General features: G+C 37.6%; 2 protein-coding genes and 1 long non-coding RNA gene across 6 annotated transcripts in view; 2 read left to right on the top strand and 1 right to left on the bottom strand.

Annotated features, from left to right (window-relative positions):
- The first annotated feature begins 970 nt into the window (after window positions 1–970).
- On the top strand, window positions 971–6,952 carry LOC137471395 (uncharacterized). Of its 2 annotated transcripts, none has more exons than XR_010997567.1 (3): window positions 971–1,026; window positions 3,873–4,205; window positions 6,676–6,952. It is a non-coding gene; the product is annotated as an uncharacterized lncRNA (long non-coding RNA). The 2 variants fall into 2 exon arrangements; XR_010997569.1 differs by lacking the exon at window positions 971–1,026 and adding an exon at window positions 2,154–3,785.
- SLC7A13 (solute carrier family 7 member 13) lies at window positions 5,416–13,496 on the bottom strand. The gene is made up of 4 exons (XM_068185694.1): window positions 12,250–13,496; window positions 9,660–9,791; window positions 7,645–8,009; window positions 5,416–6,901 (listed from the first exon to the last, which is right to left on the bottom strand). The coding sequence occupies exons 1-4, from the start codon at window positions 12,971–12,973 to the stop codon at window positions 6,656–6,658; spliced, it is 1,467 nt and encodes a 488-aa protein (XP_068041795.1). The 5' UTR covers window positions 12,974–13,496; the 3' UTR covers window positions 5,416–6,655.
- A 1,899-nt stretch (window positions 13,497–15,395) lies between these two features.
- LRRCC1 (leucine rich repeat and coiled-coil centrosomal protein 1) overlaps window positions 15,396–21,695 on the top strand; it is a 19,683-nt gene continuing 13,383 nt past the window's right edge. For 2 of the 3 annotated variants that reach the window (XM_068185721.1, XM_068185715.1), the window contains exons 1-8: window positions 15,396–15,540; window positions 15,623–15,828; window positions 16,208–16,273; window positions 17,020–17,187; window positions 19,057–19,226; window positions 19,327–19,536; window positions 20,353–20,555; window positions 21,310–21,469. In XM_068185721.1, coding sequence (XP_068041822.1) covers window positions 15,464–15,540; window positions 15,623–15,828; window positions 16,208–16,273; window positions 17,020–17,187; window positions 19,057–19,226; window positions 19,327–19,536; window positions 20,353–20,555; window positions 21,310–21,469 — 1,260 coding nt within the window. In that variant the 5' untranslated portion in view covers window positions 15,396–15,463. Of the gene's footprint in view, window positions 15,541–15,622; window positions 15,829–16,207; window positions 16,274–17,019; window positions 17,188–18,008; window positions 18,122–19,056; window positions 19,227–19,326; window positions 19,537–20,352; window positions 20,556–21,309; window positions 21,470–21,695 lie in introns of those variants that run through there. The other variant, XM_068185730.1, reaches the window with a different exon arrangement.

Genomic DNA, 21,695 nt, shown 5'->3' with positions numbered 1-21,695 from the left:
AAAAATTAATTCTGAAGATCATATTAAGATAACAGAAAGAAATTATGGAAGTTTGTCATCACACTTAGGTTGCTCTGCATGATAGCATTAAGTCATTTTTAGTTCACAGCCTTCCTCAGACAACAGACTCACAGAGTGGGTTGGAAGGAAACAACAAGGACCATCGACTTCAACTCTTAATATTGCTTATTCTTCTTGTAACTGGAATTAAAGTCTTGCGCTGATTTTCTATGATTATATATGGTAGAAAAAACATCTCGTTGCTGTTACACTTTGCAAACCTTTCAGAAAACAATATCAGTGTGGGCTTCACAAAGATAATTAAGATACAGACACACAGACAGAAACACTAGGACTGCTTCACTTTGTATCCAACTTTCCTCCATGTCTCAACTCAACCTGGCATTACAAAATTAGTTTTAAGCAGGAAAGAAAAATTAATTAAACATCAAGGTGCTTCTGATGCAAGAAAACTGATTTAGAGGAAAAGTTAAATCTACTGAAAATCACAACATAAAGTGAGTGTTTTGGAGCCCAAGAACTAGCCCACACACATAACAGAAGCTCAGGTGTGATGATCTCTCTGCAACAGGCAATCCCAAAATGAGGACACCAGTAGCCAATTTAAACATTAGCTGTGCCCAAATTCTTTACACATGAAACACCTGTGTTTTCAGAAGGAAATACATCCTTCTGAACATGCTCTGAAGTCTTAAACAACCTCAAGAACCTGTTGCCAAAAAAACCCTCAGGTTCAAGAGCATGGCTGCAAAGTACAAAGGCCGACACTTTATGTAAGCTAGCACTTTATAATGACAGGACATACCCATGCAGGCAGAGTTAGAGGGACCCTATGTGCCAACTGCAGCGGAATGTTTACAGAAAGGCTGTGAGGTTGCTGAGCAACAGCAACAGCTGCTCTGCAAAGTTCCAGCCTTGGCCACGCCCGGTCCTGGTGCGGTCTACTACAGAAAGTCCCATTTGCAGCCTAGAACTTCGCAATTACAGAATCATGGAACGGTTTGGGTAGGTGGGAACCTTAAAAGATCATTTGAATCCAACCCCTCTGCCATGAGCAGGGACCCCTTTCACTAGACCAAGTGGCCCATCCAAGCTGGCCTACAACAGGGCATCCACAACATCTCTGGGCAGCCTGTTCCAGTGCTTCACCACCCTCACACTAAAGACCCACTGTATATGTGGTGGCACATAGGAAAGTCTCAGCCTAAACACATTTATCTCTTGCTGCCAGGAACAATACCTTTTCCTGTTGTCAAAAGAAGAGAAAATCCCTAGACAATATTATGCATAAAGCCTTGCTAATAGGGGTCATTTAAGCAGCTTTGCAAGATGATGAAAAACCCTAGTCATTTTTAATTTGCCAAACAAAACATTGATTTGTAGTAGTGTAACTACTTTGTCAAGTCTGCAGGTTTGGTGGACCTCAAAATCACCTTTTCTTCAGCTTTTATCCCAACCCATACTACAGAAAGTATAACGTGAAACTGGTTTAATAGGATTATTTTCCATAAATACAAATGAACTGGAATTAATTCTCCTACTCACTTTTAATTCATTATTAGTTCATTTTTGTGTTATCTGTTCCATTACTTTTTCCAAGGAATTATGTGACACTGACAAGTCTATAATTTCCTGGTTCATTTCTTTTATTCTGTTTAAATATTGGCATGCTACCTTTCCTTTGCAGTACTGAAATTTCCCATGTAGCAAGAGTTACTGAAAATTAACATTAACAGTCCAACTCTTCAACAGTGCCTCTAAACCTGTAGGATACAGCTCATCCAAACCTGCTAATTTAAAAATGTTTCATTTCATGTTCCAAAGTAAAAATAGTTCCTGAAGCAGATACAGCTCTTATCCCTCCAAATTAAACCAGTAACAATGGTAATGCCCAGGATCCCTCATCACTTGAAATAAATTATAGAGGACAATGACAAGAATAACTTCTAACTGTGATACAGAGGAGAACACCACAAGTGAATGCTCTTTGACCTTTTAGTTGTTAAAACACAGTTGTTTCTGGTTTGGCATATGTGGAAACTGAGATGTAGGGAACCTTACAATATCCACAGTGTATGCAGCAAACATAAGAGCAGAAGTCAGGACGACTGAACAACTCATGGAAGCTCCTCGTACATCCTCCCCTACTAATCCAGAGGTGCCAACCAAATGTCACCACATCAAAGCACAAAAAGCCATGTACAGCTGTTCATTATTAGCTGATCATCTTTTTATTGGAATCACAGTTAACACTAACTATGAAAAGGGAATTAAAACAAATAATTGCTGGAGTTTTTGTTTTTTCTTTGTACAATTTCTGGGGTTTGCCTCAGAACAATTTTTTTTGTAAAGCAGTCAGTACATATGGAATTAGCATGATGTATAATTGCAAGTAATTTTTAAAATAATACTGATAATAATTCTGTATTTTACATTGTCTTTTTAAGGAGATAAAGGACAAAAAAAAAAGGCAATGCAGACATACATACAAATATTGTGTTAGAAACCTAAAAAACAGATAAGGAGATTACATGTCAAAATGGACCAGTCATTACAGTATGGATAAAAAATTATCCACATTCTATCTTTACTACTTGTAAGGCTGAAGTTCTGAAATATGCAAGTATGCATAAGCATAAAAGAATTATGAAGTCAAAGACAAAAAAAAATTAAAAATGTAAATAAATGTCTGATACAGTCTAGTAATAAAAGTTGCACTTCCATATAGTATTTTCTGAGATATATTCAAGTAGAAAAGCAGCTGAGACCAACTGAAACAAGCTATAATATTAAAATATTGAATTGCTCTTGGCCAGAGTAGCTAACATGAGTTATAAATTTGAATTCTATTCCTTTATGCTTACTGCTTGGAGATGTGGAATGATCCAGCAACAATAAGAAATCTTTATAAATTTAATAGTATATTTTCTTTTTTTGTGATTTAGCATTCTAAAACACTCAGGCAAAAGAAAGTCTGCATTAAGAGAACATCAATGACTCATATTTAGGGGATGGGCAATACCATATCTGGGATTGCTTTTTTAATGCTAATTCAGCTCAGCTGTGTGAGTCCCTTTCCAACGGGAGTCATTTAATGACAGCATTATTTTTCAGAATATCCTGTTTCTCTCGGATCTGGGAATAAGTCAACATTTGTGTTGAAGAAAATGCTAAATGTGAGGCAGCCAATCCCTCATTTGCTGTAGAAGAGGAGGAATTTGATGTAATGAATGATGTAGCACTTGCAGAACAGTTGCTGGATTTAGGAATTTGACTATTGCCTAAAAGAATACACATTGCTCTTTTTCTATAAAATTCCATGGCCATACTGGAATAATATAAATAATAATTTTTCAAAATTGCAATTAATTCTGTTTTCCCCATTTTCTACACCAAACTTTAAATCTTCATGCTTGACTTGTGGAATTTTAAAATCTCATAGTTGTAACTTAACATTTAGTAGACTGTAGGTCTTAAAAGAATTGCAGCTACCCACAGTTAGTCAGAAGCTGAGCTAAAGGATACCAGCTATTCATCTAAACCAAAGTGACTGTGATAATTTGTCCTATTTTCCCTTTTGTACTCTTGGAACTTAGTTCCAGGGGATTATAGGCAGTCTGAACTTACTAATTACCACGAAAAATCAGCTCCAAGGTACCCGGTCTTAGGCATCCAAAGTTAGTGAGCAATTTTGGTCATATTTCGTTTCCATCTAAAAACTGGAATGAAAGGAAATGGAAATCTGTATATAGTGTCTGAATAGTGTATGTTCACCAATTCCCTGGCTCTTTGCCCTGCTTCTAAGATAAACATCCATACTTGGTCTTGAATGTCCATAAATCTCCATCCAGGTATTTGATGTGAATTTAAGTATCTCAGGGAACATCACAAAACCGATTTCTCGATTTCTTGTGCAACATACACATCAGCTTAACTTACTTTCAGCAAAAAACGATGATATCACTGACACAGCTCATGATAGTCAAGAAAAATTAGTGATTGTTTGTGAAGTGCCTAGGTGCTGTCATGAGGAACACCATAGAAAAGTCTGTAAGATATCAACAATGTCTATCAAGAGCAGCATTTGAGCAGAGAGTGATAAACAAAATGCATGATCACACGTTGAAATGGGGAGAAAATGATAGTGAATTTTTTGGCACCATCCATTCATTCCAACAAATGAGGTAAGGGTATATAGAAAGAAGAGTTTATGATTTGATAATGCAAGGCCATTGAAAGGTGTCTTTGCAGAGGGGCTTAAGCTTGCATGGACATTTTTAATTCTGACCTATTCTAAATCTTCTCATCTTGTACGTTTATGTGCCATTTCCTAGGTTTTTTGTTGAAATAAAAACTATCTACTTCACATTCTGGAAAGATACATAAATGCAACTTATTTCATATTACATTTCATTGGGACTTTTGAGTTCCCTGATTGGTTGGAACTGTAAACCTCTATATTTGAAGTTTCTATCATTAACAAATACATGCTCCAATTATTCAAACATACCATGACATATGTTATCAGTAGGTATCCAACTCATTAGGGAATTAAATAGATAGTTGACACACTGACAAGAAATTACATGGAAATAACACACCCAGTTGAGCAACTTGCCCCTGATGCTTGCTTTTCCTAATTACCTAGTCTACAACACAGCATTATTGTTACATAAACTTTTTTTTTTATGTAACATTGTTACATAAACTTTTTTTCCTCACAACCTTCACTTTTCTTTCACATATAGATTTAAATACATTACTTGAAAGTACAGTTGATAATCTGTTGCACTGCCACACCTGTATTTACAAATCACTGATGGATGCTTTGGTCACAGTAAAATAATTTCTTCCATTTACAATTCAGTTCTTAAAATGTAATTCCTCTACATTGACAAGTCTCATGATATTTTGAATTTAATCAGCAAAATAAATGTTTTTCCAATAGCACTATTAAGTGAAATTAAACACTGATTCCTTTCTCGCATTCAGCAGGATCCAGTCTGCAGCTCAGCTGTGTACACTGCAGTCCTCACTTGTATGAACTTCTCTTCATACAGCTTGTTAAAAGGTGTAATTTTTTCTTCAAATTTTCATTCTGTGTGCATTATCACCTTGAGAAAAGCCACTTGCTATATATATATTTGCTTTGATTTGGGAACTCATTCCTGTACAAAGTCAAATCCTCTTAAACCTTTTATTGATGGCCACCCTCAAACTTTGGGTAGCTGTGAAGAATTCGTTATCTATCATTCCGATATCTAAAATTGTTATACATCAGTGAATCAAGTATTCACTGATGTGAATACTAGTAGCAAGATTTTTTTTCATTCTACTGTGTTATATGTTACTGTGTGTTATAATACTCAGTATTACCCTGTAAGACAGTTTCACAAATACAATATCCATCAGATGACGGTGTAAGAGTGATGTTCGGCTGGGGCCATCTGCTGGTTGTGTTGCTGATCTTTCACTGCCAGATTTAGAATATCACTTTATATTTGTAATTCTATTGTAATTATAAAAATAGCAGCATATATTAATAATCACCTACAGATATGATGGCTTTATGTACTTTTAATTTATTTTTAATAATAAATATTCTGTGAACTTTATATGGCCCAATTATCAGAAGAAAAAATAATTAATTTATCTTGCTTTCATAAACAAAATAAAAATGGAGAGGAGGAGGCCTAAAAAAGCTCTTACTTCTCAATAACACCAGAAAGAAAGCAAGGAATAAAGTAATATTAATACTAAGATGTAAATGATTTGGAAAAGGAATCCACATATCTTTAGCTTTTATTTCTGTGATGAAAAGGATAAATACTTCTTATTGTCTTACTTGATGCATTTTAAGATTTCACCTTGAATTTGTATGCGTTGTTCTAAAATAGCTAAGATGCACCATGTCCAAAATTCTTGCTATTTAAAAAGATCTCAGTCAACTTTATGATATTCTTCAAAGGCTTTTATTAAAAATAAATTAATTCCAAAACAGTAGCAGATGAAAAAAATATAAAGCCTTTAAAACCAGAAGTTCTGATCAGTGAGCTACTGCAAACTAAGAATAATCCAGATAATTTAGTTCAAAGTGTAAGTGTATTTTTATAAGGATGCTATTATGTATTTATTCACTTACTGTATGATAATATTGATAATTATTTGCACTGTGGTTGAGTCTTATTTCTATTATTGCAAGACTTTATGGAAATTTTAACTGTGTTTTCAGGAGCAGGAGAAAGCATTTTACAGATTTTGCAAGTTTAAGAGAGAACCATTGCACCTATTAAATTAGTATACATATATATTTATGTATTTATACAAACAAAACCAAACATATATACATATTAACTTATTATAATAACGCCATGATTTAGTTGATGAGGAGGTGTTTGGTCATAGGTTGGACCTGATTGCCTCAAAGGCCTTTTCTAACCTAATTGATTCTGTGATTCTGTGCCTATACATACATATATGTGCATGTCTGCATTATATGTGTATACATCTATATATGTATATGCATGCATACACGCCTATATATCACACCAACATCTAAATTGTACTGTTTACAGTGTCAGTTAAACAAAATCCCTTGTTGGCTCTTAGTTGTACTGAGATTAAATATCTGCCATTATTCACATTTGCCTTCAGCAGGTCCATCAGCAGGGCAGACTTCTAAAAGGAGCTGTAAGTGGCAAGTAATTTTATCAAGAAATGCAAAATGCAATTTAAAATGTATAAAAGGCAGATAAATAATAAGACTTCCAAGCATAAACAGGAAAGCATAAACATATTGCATGTTTGGAGACCAGACTATGGGAGCTAGAACTAGGAAGAAAGACATGGCCACCATCATAAATGGAACTGGTAAAAACACCTGTAAGAGAAAGAAAAAAAGTGGTTTAGGAAATAAATTAACCCACTGTGATTTTTTTTTGCCTTGTTCATTAGAGTAACAATATGTTCTTTGCCACAGTAGAGTACCATTTCTCATGCTGCTATAAATTCACTCAGGACAAGAGTCATCTGATTCAAATTGCCTATAAGAGAGGAATCTTTTTAAAAATATTTGTTTAGGCTCCTTCCTTTGTCAAGGGGGAGAGACAGGCAGTACTGGCAATCCATTTGTTCACATATGATATTGTGGGTTCCTATTAGACACTCTGGGCTGGGTGACTAGAAACCTTCACAGTAAACATACACTTCTAACCCAGCTTTCTGACTGCTGGAGTAAGAGGAAATTCAACCTATCCTTAATGCCCGTGATTTTGTCAGGGAAGATGAGAGCAGAACAAAGTCTGATGAACTGAATGGCAGTGGGTCCTATACTGTTCTTGTTACTGCTCCACAATGGTATGGTTCCATATTGTTTGCACATCTCCCCCATTCTGCAAAGAACCATCTCATGATTTCAAGTTCTCTGGGGCAGAGATCTGATTGTTTCTCTTCTTTTTATAGTGAAGCAAAATTTTCAAGTAAGGCTCTAAGCATTGAAATTATTATTTGTATTTTTGTGACTATCCACTTTGGATTTGCACTTCTTCTATAACTTTTGCATGCTACCCAGGACTCAAGAAAAAAAAAAAAACATAAAAATATTTTTAACTTATATCAATTTACTTTGTATGGTCGGTGTAGATGAGGTTCCCGATATCGAAGTACAATCAGGCTTGCACAAGTCAATCCAATCATAAGCCAGGCAGAAAATCCAAAGTAATTTGTTAACATAATAAGGTCAGAGGGGATAATAAAAATGGATGCAATGGTGGTTGAAAAAATCATGGCTGGTGCTGGTGTATAGGAGTGGACATTAAGCATGGATATTAAAAGAGGTAAATGTCCTGACTGACTTCCAGCATAGCTTAATCGACCAAGTGTGAACGTGCTGCAGTTGAGGGCACCAAATATTGAGACAGCAACAGAGAGAGGTATGATCCAGGCAACAGAGGGGATCACTCGATCAGCCCAAGTGACTGCCACAGCAACTGCAAGAAAGCAAAGAATCAGTGTAGTACAAGTACCTTGTTCTGAATAACTGACAGACTCAACAGGAACAAAACTTAAAATACAAGAAACACCTATTATTTACCAGCAATGCCTGCTTTTTCGTTGCAGTAGTCAAACACTAATCCAATCCTAAGGGTATTTCATGCAGGAGCTAAACATTTCCTGGGAGGATGACAGCAAGAAGGAGTGCTGCCTGCCAGAGCAAGCCAAGGAAACCTACTGGGGCCAATACCACATTCATAGACTGCCCAGCAGGCCACATCTCATGTCCTGAAACACAACACACACAGCTGGGCAAGAAAGAAAATTAACTCCTTGGTCCCTGGCGTGACCATGATGGTGACACAATCTGCTGTTACAGGAAACTGCCAACAGGAGCACATCTACGTTCAGAGTCAACAAATGTGCTATTAATGAGATTTTGCTTTGGGTGGAACTGGGAAATGTGAAAGATTGTTTCTAAACAAGAGATATTCAATATTGCTTGAAAATTAGCTATAGATGATATTGTTATGAGGACAATATTTAGTGGGTCTATAACCAAATGTCATAAGGAACATAGGTCTTGCGGTGTCCTGTGCAGAATAGCACATTATTAGAGATGGGGAAAACAGTGCCTCCCACCTCAAAAAAAAACCAAAACAAAACAAACAAAAAAAAACTATCAAAGGAATAAGAAATATTTGAAAAAGTGCTACAATTTTAAGGTTATCTTCTCAGCTGGCATAGATAAACACAGTTCCCTTGGTATGCATGAAGCTGGTCATGCCAGCTGGCAGCTGCTATTCATGGATAGTCTGGTATTTGCTGCCTCCTTCACTGTAGCATACAAATGATCCATCTCTCCCAGCAGACAGCCTGACACTTGCTGAGTGATAATCTGAGGTTACTGAGTGACAGGTACATTGTTGTCATTTATATTAGTGAGCTTTTTTCATAGAAAAAAATTATTGATCCATTCAAATGAGGCATGGTTTTTTTCAGGCCTGTAGGCAAGGTCTGACAGCTCAGTGTTATTACAGTGGGATTTAAAATGTGCTGCTTGGACAATCAAGGAGAAATACTGTTCCCTTTGGAGCTTTACATGGCCAGTTTACTGGTACAGGATCTGAGACAGGGTTTATATACACTGGAATTTTGTACAGGCTCTTCTGAGAACTCACGGTATTTATAATGAATAATACACACCCAAAATGGCTACATTTTTGTGTCCATAGTCTTTTCTATACTCCTGAACATGTTTGACTTGTCCACCTCCTAAAGAGTAATGGCTTTAGTCTGAGACTCAATAAGATAGAGAAAGAAGGAGGAGATAGAATTAAAACTACAGGAAAACAAAGATCATCTCTATACTTGGGACCTGACTTTCACCTTATTTTCCAGGTTTTAATACACTTCTGATTTCTTTTTAGACAGCGTAGGGCAAAGCAAACAATTTCAACAATCTGCCTGCATGCATCAAATTTGTGTCATAGAGTAAAATTAAAGAAGACTTCTCTGTTAAAAGAAAATGAACACAAATTTCTGGACTGTGAAGTTAGGTAAGCAGAAGTAACCCAGGGCATTGACATCAGATGGATATGTCAAAGGGTCAGTCCTTTTTAATTAAAAAAATATGGAATACATACCTGAGGAGACAATTTCCTTAGGTGTGAGGACAGTCAGATATGAGATGTTCACTAGTAAATAAAAAACAATTACTGCAGGAATAGCAGTCATCACAGTTAAGGGGATATTTCTGCTGGGGCGTTTCATCTCCTCTGAAAAATACAATTTAAAACAACAAATGAAGCAAGCAGTGTGGCTTCTGCAAGTGTTTTTCAGTAGTGAGTGAAGCTGTGCAGAGTTTGACAAGCCTGATACCAAAGTCCTGCCACAATCCCTAATCATGGCTGCTAAATTCTCTGTGAAGTCCTACAGTGGTTCTCAAATAGGTTAATATCAAAGATACTTAAACAATATTTTTTTACTTAGCTATTTTTAACTATTTTGGAAGGAGGGCTGAATGAAGAGCTGATTGATTCTCAAAATGACAAAATGAGTGATAATTTCCCTTTGATTTGATTAATCACATATTTGACTTACATTAGAAAAGTGATTTGGTAGAAAATTTTCAAGTAGCTGTACTTGAAAATTACTAGCTTAAACATTAAACTCTTAAGTCACATTATTTATTCTTATGTCACCTCATGAATCGTGATCTGAAACTTATTGAGCAGATTTGCCTATTCCTACTCAAAACCTTTCTCTTTGCTCTTATATCAGAAGTAACAGAAAAGACCGAAGGTATAGACATAAGAGCAATAATGCAGTGGCTTTAAAAGGGGGCCATTCCCAGATGGATTTTGATGATTATCATCTTTTCCAGGGCAAAGATGGTGGAGGAAAACGGTTTAGTGCTAAGCCTGATAGCCTAGAACTACTCTTATCAAATAAGAAAAAACCCCAGATTTTGCAGGTGAATAACTCAGGCACTGTCACACACTCCCGGGCATGTCATAGTCCCAGCAAAAGATGGAGCTGGTTTCCAGAAGCTTAATCTCAATTACCCTCATCTCAATCAGAAAGGTTATTTTTAATTTCTTTCACTCCTTCCTCTTGTTCCCTCACCACTTCCCACTTCCCTCAGCATTTACAGACAATTTCCTGAGTATTACCAGCAAATAACTGATAAGAAGGAATAAGTGAAAAGTGAAATGTGCAGCTTATTTGAACTCTTTTTAGGAGACAGAAATCTGCTTCCTCCTTCACATTTGATTTCTATCTTCTGCTCAGGACATTACCCGTGAGCCATGATCCCTGTGCTGGCTGTAGTGCATAGAGACAAAATCAAAGGACAACAATAGTGGAATTCAGATACTATCAGAGAATTTGGGATTTATGTCAGATATAAAAAATACACTTAGTAATTTTGAGCTCAGAAGGCGATAATCACCAAAATTTCCAATTTAAATTTATCTTTCCATTCGTTTTGTTGCTTATTGCAGTCTTTCCAGCCAGCTGGCACCTGATTCATCAGCTGAAGCTCACAGAAATGAAGTTATTGTTGAAGCATAGTAAACTCAGTTCGGTTCAGAACTATTTCATAGGTTACATCTGTCTAAACAGCTGTGCTGCCCAGTGTATGGCATTTATTAGTACTGCTAACTGATCAGAATAAATTAGTATTTTACCAGAAGTCTTGTATTTTCTCAGGCCTTCAAAGCCAAGTGCTTATCTTTAAAGAATTCCTAAGTTTTCAAATCCATCCTTTCCTGATTTATATAATTTTTTTAATTGCAGCCTATTTTTAAAGCTGGAGTACCTGGATTATAAAGACAACAGTCAGGTTTTTAAACTTTAACCAAATTTTCACACTATCCTCACCACTGAACTTTGTGGTATGCATTTAACACATTCCATTTATTTAATATTTTACATGGTAGAGGTCAATGGATACAAATGGTTAAAGATATAACAGCAATATCCACTTGCTTACAATGTAATTCCATGAATCTGATGATACTATAAAACTCTATTGATTTAACTTGTGATGTGAATACCTAACATTATGAACATCATCTCTGTAGCTTTCACGAAAAAATGTTCATTTATTACTGCCACATGTCAGCAGAATAGGGAAGCAAATAGATATTCAAAAACTTTTTGAATGTTAAAATTGAGTAGAAATTCTATGAAAAAATTTATACCGTCTTCCATAGACCTCTCTTTACCTTCTATTAGACTTCAAAAGTCTGTTTTCCTGGAAAATATATCCCATAATATTACTACATTCTAACAAAAGTCAAAATTAATTTGTCCATGTTCAAACCAGCTGCCATAACCTCAGCTAAGGCACAGATGTTTAAATCGAAATTAGCTATGCACCCATAGTTTGGCATGGACAAGTTAATACTTTCCTAAAAATACACTTACACGCACACTGAGAAAGACAAAATGCAAATTTTTAAGGTATGAAAAATTCTGTTTATGCCTGAGATTTAAAATTACTATTATGATTTCTCTTGTACTTCCCTGAAAGTGTCAGCTTGTTTCTGCACAAAAAGCAGGAATTTTCCCTAGAGAGGAACAACAGCTCTTCTACCAGCCCCAACAAACACTCATGTAAAATGAGAAGGACCCTGTGGTCTTGAAGCAGAGACAAGTTCTCCCAAAACAGGCTGAGGAACACAAGAATGAGAACTGCAGAACTAAATCTAATGGAGAGGAGCAGAATACCTGCCATGTAGTTGAGGGACCACCAGCCGCCGTACGCATACAGCCCCTGGAAGAAGGCTTCGGCAACCTGTGAGGCGTTGGGGATCTCTGAGCCAAACATGTCCTCAAACCTGGCCAGACTCTCCTTTTGCCTGGTAACAAGGAGAACTATGCCACCGACAGCAATCACAGACAAGGCCATCATCTTCAGCAGAGTGAAAACTGCCTGCACCCACGCAGACATTTTGACGCTGAGGCCATTCAAAATTCCCAGGGACCAGAGAACGGCCAAGGCCAAGCACTTCTTCAGCACATCTGGTGCAGGACAAATGCCATAGAAAGGCTGCGTGGCATATTCAGCAAACAGCAGGGCTCGAGCAGCATTTGATGCTGGCTTGGTGAACGTTGATGTCCAGATAAACACGAAGGCGGGTAGGGATCCAAGGCCTCTTTTAATATGGCTGTATTCTCCTCCGGAAAAGGGCAGAGCGGTTCCTAGCTCTGCATAGCAGAGGGCACCCATCAGAGAAACCAGCCCAGATGCGGTCCAGATCATTAGAGCAACGCCAACATTGAGTAAGGAATGTTTTAACACCCCTGTGGGAGACACAAAGATCCCTGCTCCAACAATTGATCCTATAATAAAACTTACCCCATCAAAATAACCTATATTTCTTCTGAGTTGCATCTTGGCTTTTCCTTTTCTTTGCACATCTTTGGGGTCATTGTTTTCTTCTTTTCCCATTTTTTCCTGTTTTTTTTTCCACAGCAGATTTCACTTTGTTGTTAGCAGTCTGTTATAACCCTACTTGCTAGTGAAATATTATGGGAAGCATGGCTTAATCATTCAGAAAAGAGAGCATACTTTGGGTTTTGATGTCTCCTGTGTGAAGATAATTAACCAAATACTTCAAGAAACACTGGCAAATCATGTACATCTTGGTTTAATATGTACTTCAGAAATTATTAAGGTCTGCAGGTATTTTTAAAGAAAACAACGTTAAAATTAATGCACAGCAAATGCTCATTTCTCAGATGATTTTCATCAACAGATTTCACTTTGTTTTATGCACATCTTCAGAGACAACCACAAAGGTGAGTAAATGTGACTTCTACATCAACCCGAGGGAAAGAGGAAGGATGTGGCAGCATGAGGAAAGAAATCAACCTTCCATATATTATTGACACTGACATGGACAATAGATAAACAGCTTGGCACTATTTTTCCACCATCTATATAGAAAATGGACAGTGATAACCAATGATCACCAGTATATTTTGCCAAAATATCATCAGTCACTAGGTATATTAGAGCTTGTTTATACTCCCCTCATTAAATACTGCCCTAGAAAGAAAATTACAAGTTTTATTCCCAGTTTTTTTCTGAGCACTCATTGTTAGACTAGTACTCAAGCACGTCCTACGATGACATTAATTGCTGGACACTGCTGTGAGGGAAAGAAGCTGTATCATAATTTTCATTTCTGCACAGGGGCTGTGGAACAGAAAGAGGAAGGATGGAAGTTCCCACCGGTGTAGCATATGTCTTTTAAGGTGTGGCTGCTGATTTTTCTACATACAAATCAATCTGTTGTATATTTTGCATTAGAAGCTTCTCTTCAATCAGATGTGGAGATATCATAAACAAATGACTTTTGTACAAAACATGCAATTATTTTGTTTAAAAGATGTAGAGAAAAATGGACAGAAAGAAGAAAACTAACTGAAAAGAAGCTCAGCATGGACACTAAGGGTTGTGTAAGTGCCCAAACTCGTAACTGCAAAGTTCTTACTTTTTGTCAGTCAAGTTGCAGAACCAGTTTTGTCCTGCAGGTCAAAGCTCAGCAGTGCAGTGAACAAAACTCATGCTTTTACAGGGCTCAACTTGAAAGACACAGTGGTTCACACCAGTCTTGAAAAGCAGGATTTCCATTCAAATACAAAATAAATTCATCTGAAAAATAGTTTATATAATATGCCATCATGTAAGAAACCTTTGGCTAAAATAGGCATGTGCACAGACTGTTCTTTTAATTGTTTCAATTACCTCAATGGGTTTCCTTCACCACACAGAAGCTTTGCGGCATTGTCAGTGACAGAATCTACAGCCCCAGAACAGCTTCTAATCATAAGAAAATTCTTCCGTTTTCTCCAAATCCCTGCAGTACTCACTAAATACTTTCACCTTACAGCCTACAAAAATTGTAGTTCTACAAGAAGCACACCTCTACTTACTAAAACTTGCATACACTTTAAATTGCATTTATTAATTTCATAAATTGTATTATGTATTGAAGTATGCATTTACCATGCATTATTAAAATTCGTAATAAATACTAATTATCTAGTATTCATGATTGGGAAATTCATCATGGCATATGTTTTACATGGTTAAAATAAGTAATTTCTTGTTTTATTTTCTGAGTCTCCTTCTCTGTGAATGCTCACATATTATTCGATATCCAGTAATCTTCCAGCTCTCTGTATTGTGCCATGTACAGCTGGATTTGGATCACTATCTTAGAACAAATAAATGTTACACTCAATGGAATCTTAAAATGCAGATGCAACTGTCTTTTTTCACTAATCGTCCTAGTGTACGGTTTCTAGTTTAAAAAAAAAAATCACAGAATCTCCCAAACAGCATCTTAATAAGAATTTTTTTTTATTTCTGACAAAGCTGCCTAATCGTATAAAACGTCCCTGGCATTATCCCTTGGTGGCTGGGCAGGGGACCAGGCTCCCCAGGAAGGCGGTCACAGTTCCAGGCCCCACAGAGTTGCACAGTGCTCTCAGGCACACGGTGCGACTCTTGGCGATGGCCGCTGGTGATCCCTGTGTGTTCCTTCCCTCTCAGGATGTTCTGTGATTCCGTGAAACTCTTAACATCGGGGCAGCTCTAAAAAGCACCAAAGCCCTCCCCGCGTCCCCTCGAAAAGAATGCAAAGCAGCGTGGTCTCTAAACCCGGCCCCTTCCTGGGCCCAAGGCAGGAAGCGGCAGGAGAGCGGCAGGCATCGGCGGGGGAGCGGCCAGGAGCGCAGCGGCGGCTCGGGGCCCGTCCCTCCCCCGCTGCCCGCGGGCTCCGGCAGCGCCGCCTCCCCGCGGCCGCGCCTGCCCGCGGCGGGAGCGGGGCGCGGCGGCAGCGGCGGGGCCGTGAGCCGGGGCCGTGAGGGGTTTTGTCCCGGCCTAAGGCGGGCAGCGCTGCCGTGGGAGACGAGGGAGGATTGAAGCGCGATGCGGTCAGCGCGGGGGCCCGGCGGGATGGCGGGGATCCCCGGCGAGCTCAGCCTCATGGATAAGGGCGTTAAGAGGTGAGTACGGACGAGCCGGGGAGAGGGGAGGCCGCGGCGTAGGGCCGAGCTGCCGGCTGATGGTGGGCTACTCTCTCCGCAGCCTAAGAGATGTGTCCCTGAGCTCGGACCTGCACACGCTCAACGCCCACTGTAACCTCATCGCCAGGATCCAAGGGCTCGACCACCTCCGGAATCTACAGCACTTGGATCTGTCATCAAACCAGATCCGCCGCATCGAGGGGCTCGATTCCCTGGCTAAGCTGCGCACCCTGAGCTTGTCCTGCAACCTACTAACCAAAGTGGAGGGTCTGCAGGGTTTATTTCTGTCCATTTAGTTCCTTCTCCAAACCTTCTCCAAGTTACGAAGGTTTTCTAAGAATCGTCTTAAGCTTTACTTCTGGAATGTTTGCCTATAATTAAGGTTATACCAAGTTAGTGTGAGTTGGTATGCTAACCATTTTATAAAGTAAATTTTAAGATGAGTATGTATAGTCTTTGTAAGACTTAACATAGCAAAATTCCTTAATTTAGAAAGAAAACCTGATTTTTGTAATATGATTATAGAATAATGTCATAATTCGTAGTTATGATCTTTAAAGGTTCACTTTGCAAGCTTTGAATTTGATGAAAGCAAAGCATTCTCTGAAAATACTACTGTTTCTAATTTTTCCCCTATTTTGTTTAGGACTGGAAAAACTCTTTAATTTAACTATGCTGAACTTGTCATATAATCGCATACATGATCTCTCTGGTAAGTGATGTTGCCATGTGCTGTGCAATCCAAAGCATCTGTCTCACTTTAATTTTGAAAAAATGACCAAGTGTATTTTGAGAAGTTTCTAGCACTTCAAGTGCCAATTCACTGAATAATTCTAATACAGTTGGCAATTGCTGCTCTTCTCAGCTTTAAAGTTTTTAACACCAAAGATTTTTCTGAACTGAAATTTGTTCTTCTGTGTTTGGTGAGGCCAAGCTTGTTCAGAAAGTAGTACAGTAAATTTCATACTTACTTCCAAAATATTTATATCTTTCATTTTTATAGAACAAAAATGCAACTTTACATATGATATGTAAGTTCTCTTGTATATCGCTGTTGAAATGGTCAGTGGTTCTTAGAATTTCATGCTGCAAAATCAAGAGAACTTGTAATGGAAAATTAAAAGAACATTAGTAACAATTTTGTTAGTGAGCTTGTTTTATAAAATGAAACTTCAAGGAAAAGGTTTATTTTTACATGTTTTTAACAGCCAGAGATTAATCTGTTTCTTTAAAGTTAGCTCATATAAGTAGCATAAGTGTTGTACTTGGTGGTATAGTATAGGTAATTAACATGTAGACAAGGATATGGAGCAAATGTTGTTCTGTCACTTCTGTGTATGATATATTATTTACTGAATATTTTTCAACAAGATGCTGTTTGTTCTAAAACCCATAGTCTAGGACTGTAGCAGAAAACATTACTTTCTGGTTGTTTGCTTTTTTCCCTGAAATTTCCAGGATTTCAATCTCTTCATGGAACCAGACATAAGATCAGCCACATTGACCTTCACAGCAACTGTGTAAGCAATATTAATCACTTACTTCAGTGCACGAAGGGGCTGCGCTGTTTGACAAACCTCACGCTGGAAAGAAACGGAAAAGCCAATCCAGTTTGTCACGTAGCAGGTATGGATCTGATCTTGCGTACGTGATTTGTGCTCCTTAGCTCAGTGATTTCCTTTAAGCTGTGAGCCGTTTTCTGAAGCTTGCAAATTCATTTCTAAACTGGCCAGCCTGCAGAAATCTAAATTCTGTCAAAATGAATTCATTTTCCATTTAAAAAATCCTTTTTTCCCAACAGCATATTCTCAAAATTGTAAATTTTATACTTTGATAAGGCTCAACATTTTCACTTATGAATCTAGAGGAGGGCCACCAACATGATTAGAGGGATGGAGCACCTCTCCTATGAGGAAAGGCTGAGAGAGTTGGGATTGTTCAGCCTGGAGGAGAGAAGGCTTCAGGGAGACCTAATTGTGTCTTTGCAGTACCTGAGAGGAGTATAAAAGAAAAAAGGAGAGAAACTCTTTCCAAGGGCATGTACTGACAGGACAAGGAGGAATAGCTTCAAACTGGAGTAGGTTTAGATTAGATATTAGGAAAAAATTCGTTACTGTGAGGATAGTGAGGCACTGGAACAGGTTGCCCAGAGTGGTTGTGGATACCCCATCCCTGGAAGTGTTCAGGGACAGGTTGGATGGGGCTCTGAGCCACGTGGTCTAGTGGAAGGACAGGAATATTAATATTTATAAGCTGGAAAGGTGAAGAACTCAAAGAATGTACATTGCGATATTGAACTTATAGACAGAGGGCAGGCATGGGAAGTAGCTAGTCTGCTACTGATAGAGACTGCAAGAGAAAGATCAGTAAAAGTTAGCTTTTCCTTCTTTTCCCCCTGCTTCGGTTAGCAGTGGCAGACTCTAGGGTCCTCTGCAGTAATTAGCATTGTCATCCAAATAGGTGTCAGGTATTTGACACCTATTGGTGTCAGCTTGGAGACAAGTTGGAGAATGCATGTGGATACATCGCTTTCAGTTGCATTTGAACTTCTGGTTTGGGGGTAGGTTTTTCAGGCCATTAAAATGTTGCACTCTAAGTTCAAACAAGTTAAATTGTAGCATTTTATATTGGTGTAGTTTTTTTATTTTCTTTGTATGTAAGAGAAGAAAATCTCTTACAGGAAGGTGGAAGTGGAGGATTGATGCTTTTGCAAGAGTTCAAAGGTAATTTCAAAGAGTAGGACAGTAGGAATTACAACCATACAAAATAGCAATCATATCATGAGCATACAATTGATGCAGGTGTAATGCATGTATGGTTAAAAAGAAACATCAGGTGTTACTGAGGAAAGCCAAATAATGTTTTATGTAATGGTTTTAAATGCACTCATCATGTTTTACAAATACATTCAGGCACTACAGAAACAGTAACAGGATTATTAAAGTTATCTCATTAACTTAGAAAATGCCACTAGTTTTCTTCCATAAGTATTTATGTACCTCTCCATATCTATGTCTCTGGTGGTACTTTCAAAATTGCAGTGTTCAGCAGCCCAAATTCTAATAAATTAAAAGTGCTAACTTCAGTGCTTTACAGTTTCATAATGCCTTGTTTCATTCACTGACAAAGGATGAAGTTGTCTAAGCTCTTTCAGAACTTGCTTTTCCATTACATTCTTCTGCTCTTCCACTTGGTACAACTGTTTGGGTGCAGTAGGCTCATGTGAAAAGGTTGTCTGTGCAATTGCAGTGTGCTGATGGTGGCTGGGAAGTCCTTGGGTAGATCAGGACTAGGCAGGCAGCTTTCCAGTTGATTTAATTTGTAATGTCTTTTGAAAGCCTTGGGTGGGAAAAGGTGAGACAATTGTAGATAACTCACTACTTTTTTTCTTACATTAAAAATGCAATGAATCATTTAGGATGATAAGGTACTTTAAATATATCAGGCATCTTCTTGGAAGGTTGATTTCAATTTAAATGTTATCTTTTTCTCAAGGTTATAGAGAAACTGTTCTTCAGTCATTGCCCCAGCTAACAGCTCTAGATGGAAGAAATATTTCTGGTGAATCAGTGGACCTGGCAGAAGAAAACTGTTCAGATTTGCAGTGTTTAGAAGACATTTTGGGCTCTTTGGTTTCATCTGGGTGCCCTTCCACCCGAGATCAGGTGCCATAGTTTGTGTGTACTGGTTTTAAAATTAACATGTGCTATTTTTATATTGCATGCAACTTATTAATGCTACAAAAGTTGTCTTTTCATCTGACAGAACAATGTTCCCTTGCCACTGGCGACACCACACATCGACCAGGCACTGGCTCAGTTTCGGCAGCGTACGAGGATAGCAGTGCAAGGTGCCACCAGCTCCTCCACAGAGCTTGTCTCATCTTCTGAACCCGAGAAGAACCTGCTTGATAAAATACACAGTGAGATGAGGATTAAAAAAATAGAAGAACAGATTTTACAGATACTGCAAAAGGTGATTTTTTTTTTCTGTGATTGCACAGCAGGTTTTGTTTGTAAGATAAGGTGTGCCTTGCTGATAATGAAAAATTTGCTGAACCAGACTAGAGCATTTCTAGTGTTATTATGGGCTGACTGTGCTAATATGTTCTTAATCATTTTGAGATGCTGGGAATAAAATAAAAACAAGTCTTTAAAACTGAAGATTGAACTTTGTATCATGAATCATTCCATACAGAATAAAAATCATAGCGTATGGGACTAGCAGAGCTATCTGATCATGTTATATTAGAAAATTCTTTTTATGGTTTTTATGTTTTTTTTTTTTAATCCTGAAACCATCAGTGTACTAACTGAACCAGAGCAAAACATGAAATGCACCAAAGTGCCTGAATTATACAGTTGGTGAAAATTATTTTCACCAATAGGTCAACTTGGTCTGATATGCTTGTCACTAATATAGTTTGTGTTGTTAACATATGTAACATAAGTATGTCAGGTTTGCTTGGTACTGGTGTTTGCAAGGCTTTTTTGGTTTTAAGTGCTGTGTTTGTTTTACATTTTTCACCAACTGCCTAAGGATTTTACCAAACTTCAGGTATTTCAAAAGGAAACAACTATATGTTCTCAAGCATCCTGGGTTTACTTTAGCTTTAAAACAACAAAATATTTCAGCAAGGAGGGAAGGGATTGTAAAAGTAAAGAACTGGAAGCAATTGTTTAGTTTTTGTCCAAATTATTTTGTGTGAACTTTTTAAAAAATTGCACCTAAATAAGTGTTAGCCAATCAGAAACTGTAAAATTTTTATCTAAAACTTTGATCTCTTCTTAGGTATCTGATAGTTCAAGACAGGAACCTGCTCCAAGTGCTCTCAAAGCTAAGAGAGACACAGATCTAACTTCTGAGAGTGAAAATGAGAGTGGAAAAGAGAACAACAGAAAGGTCATGAAAAGAAGCAAGATTCCCACTTACCGTAAAACTGCCTTATCTACAAAAGGTCATGCAAGTCACCTAAAGAAGAAAATAACTGACAGGTATCCCAGTGTTTACTATACAAAGCCAAAATGAATTAAACTGAATATGTCAGCATGAACATAGTTTTAACTTGAAATATTTCACTGAAAGTGGTAGGTTGAGTAAATCAGGTCAGTTAATAGTGCCCTGAAAATGAGTAGCTACTCATGAGGCTTCCACACACAATGAGGCTTCCTTCAGTTGTTTCTCCATATGAACCATTTCTTTCTTCAGGTGAGAAGGAAATTGAACTGAAGATTCCAAAACAAGCACTTTCAAAATCCTAACAGCTTGTATTTCCATCTTTATCTGAAATTGTGGTCGCAAAAAAATTCTCCACAGATGGAACTGAGTAATTAAAAAATAAAAGATTCATGGTATCAGAACAATGGTTAAGAATATATATCCTTGATGAAGCTGAGGATGCCATAGTGATTTGTTTGGTTTATATAGTAAATACCAGAAGTGATGAGTAGAAGACAATACAAATTGGAATATATTTGTTCAGTCAGCCACTGCAGCTCTACAGCTACTCTACTCTTCTAAAATTATTTTGTGTCTGTGTGATCATGAGATGATTTTAGGTAGCATCTACTAGTTGTAAGTATTGTTTTAGAGCTGAATATTTGAATTTAGCTGTTTCTGTGGTCTGATTGCAAATTATTTTCTGAATTGTTTTGAACTCTCTAGTATTTAGTTGCTGCACTGAACTGTAAATATTTTTCATTTTAAAATGTCTGAATCCGCTGTTACTCTTTAAACTCTGCATTATAGGGAAGAGAAGAAGAGTTCCTTGAAGTGTCCATGCTCCAGTCAGAATGACTCTCATTTTAAAGTAGTGGGAAGAAAAGCTGAAATATTAACTGGAAGACAGAGCAATATGGAAAAAGCAGAAGAATGTAATTCAAATCACATAGAGGAATCAACATACCGAGTAGGTTTTGCATCATTTCACATTAAATATATCATCATCTGAAGCCAAACATATGTCTCCTAGTCAAACTAAAACTGGAGGTGACAAAAATAATTGCATTTAAATATTTTCAGAAGTAGTGGAGTTCTTGTAGTGCCAGCTGGGAGAGGATTTATTTTACTTCACTTTTATGGGAGTTTTTGGCCTGGTTGCTTGCACTTTCTTCTGTCATCCATGAATTCCAGAA

This window comes from Anomalospiza imberbis, chromosome 1, assembly GCF_031753505.1.
Source record: "Anomalospiza imberbis isolate Cuckoo-Finch-1a 21T00152 chromosome 1, ASM3175350v1, whole genome shotgun sequence".
In the NCBI taxonomy this organism is placed as follows: domain Eukaryota; kingdom Metazoa; phylum Chordata; class Aves; order Passeriformes; family Viduidae; genus Anomalospiza; species Anomalospiza imberbis.
Note: the sequence above shows the minus strand (reverse complement) of the source record. Positions and strands in the feature narration are given on the sequence as shown.

Bases quoted from the DNA above. Each gene is read 5' to 3' on its own strand.
- SLC7A13 (XM_068185694.1), bottom strand. From the start codon at position 12,973: ATGGGAAAAGAAGAAAACAATGACCCCAAAGATGTGCAAAGAAAAGGA. The intron at 9,792-12,249 runs GTATTCTGCTCC...TGTATTTTTCAG, and splicing joins GTCCCTCAACTACATGGCAG to AGGAGATGAAACGCCCCAGC. The intron at 8,010-9,659 runs GTATGTATTCCA...GCTTTCTTGCAG, and splicing joins TAAGGAAATTGTCTCCTCAG to TTGCTGTGGCAGTCACTTGG.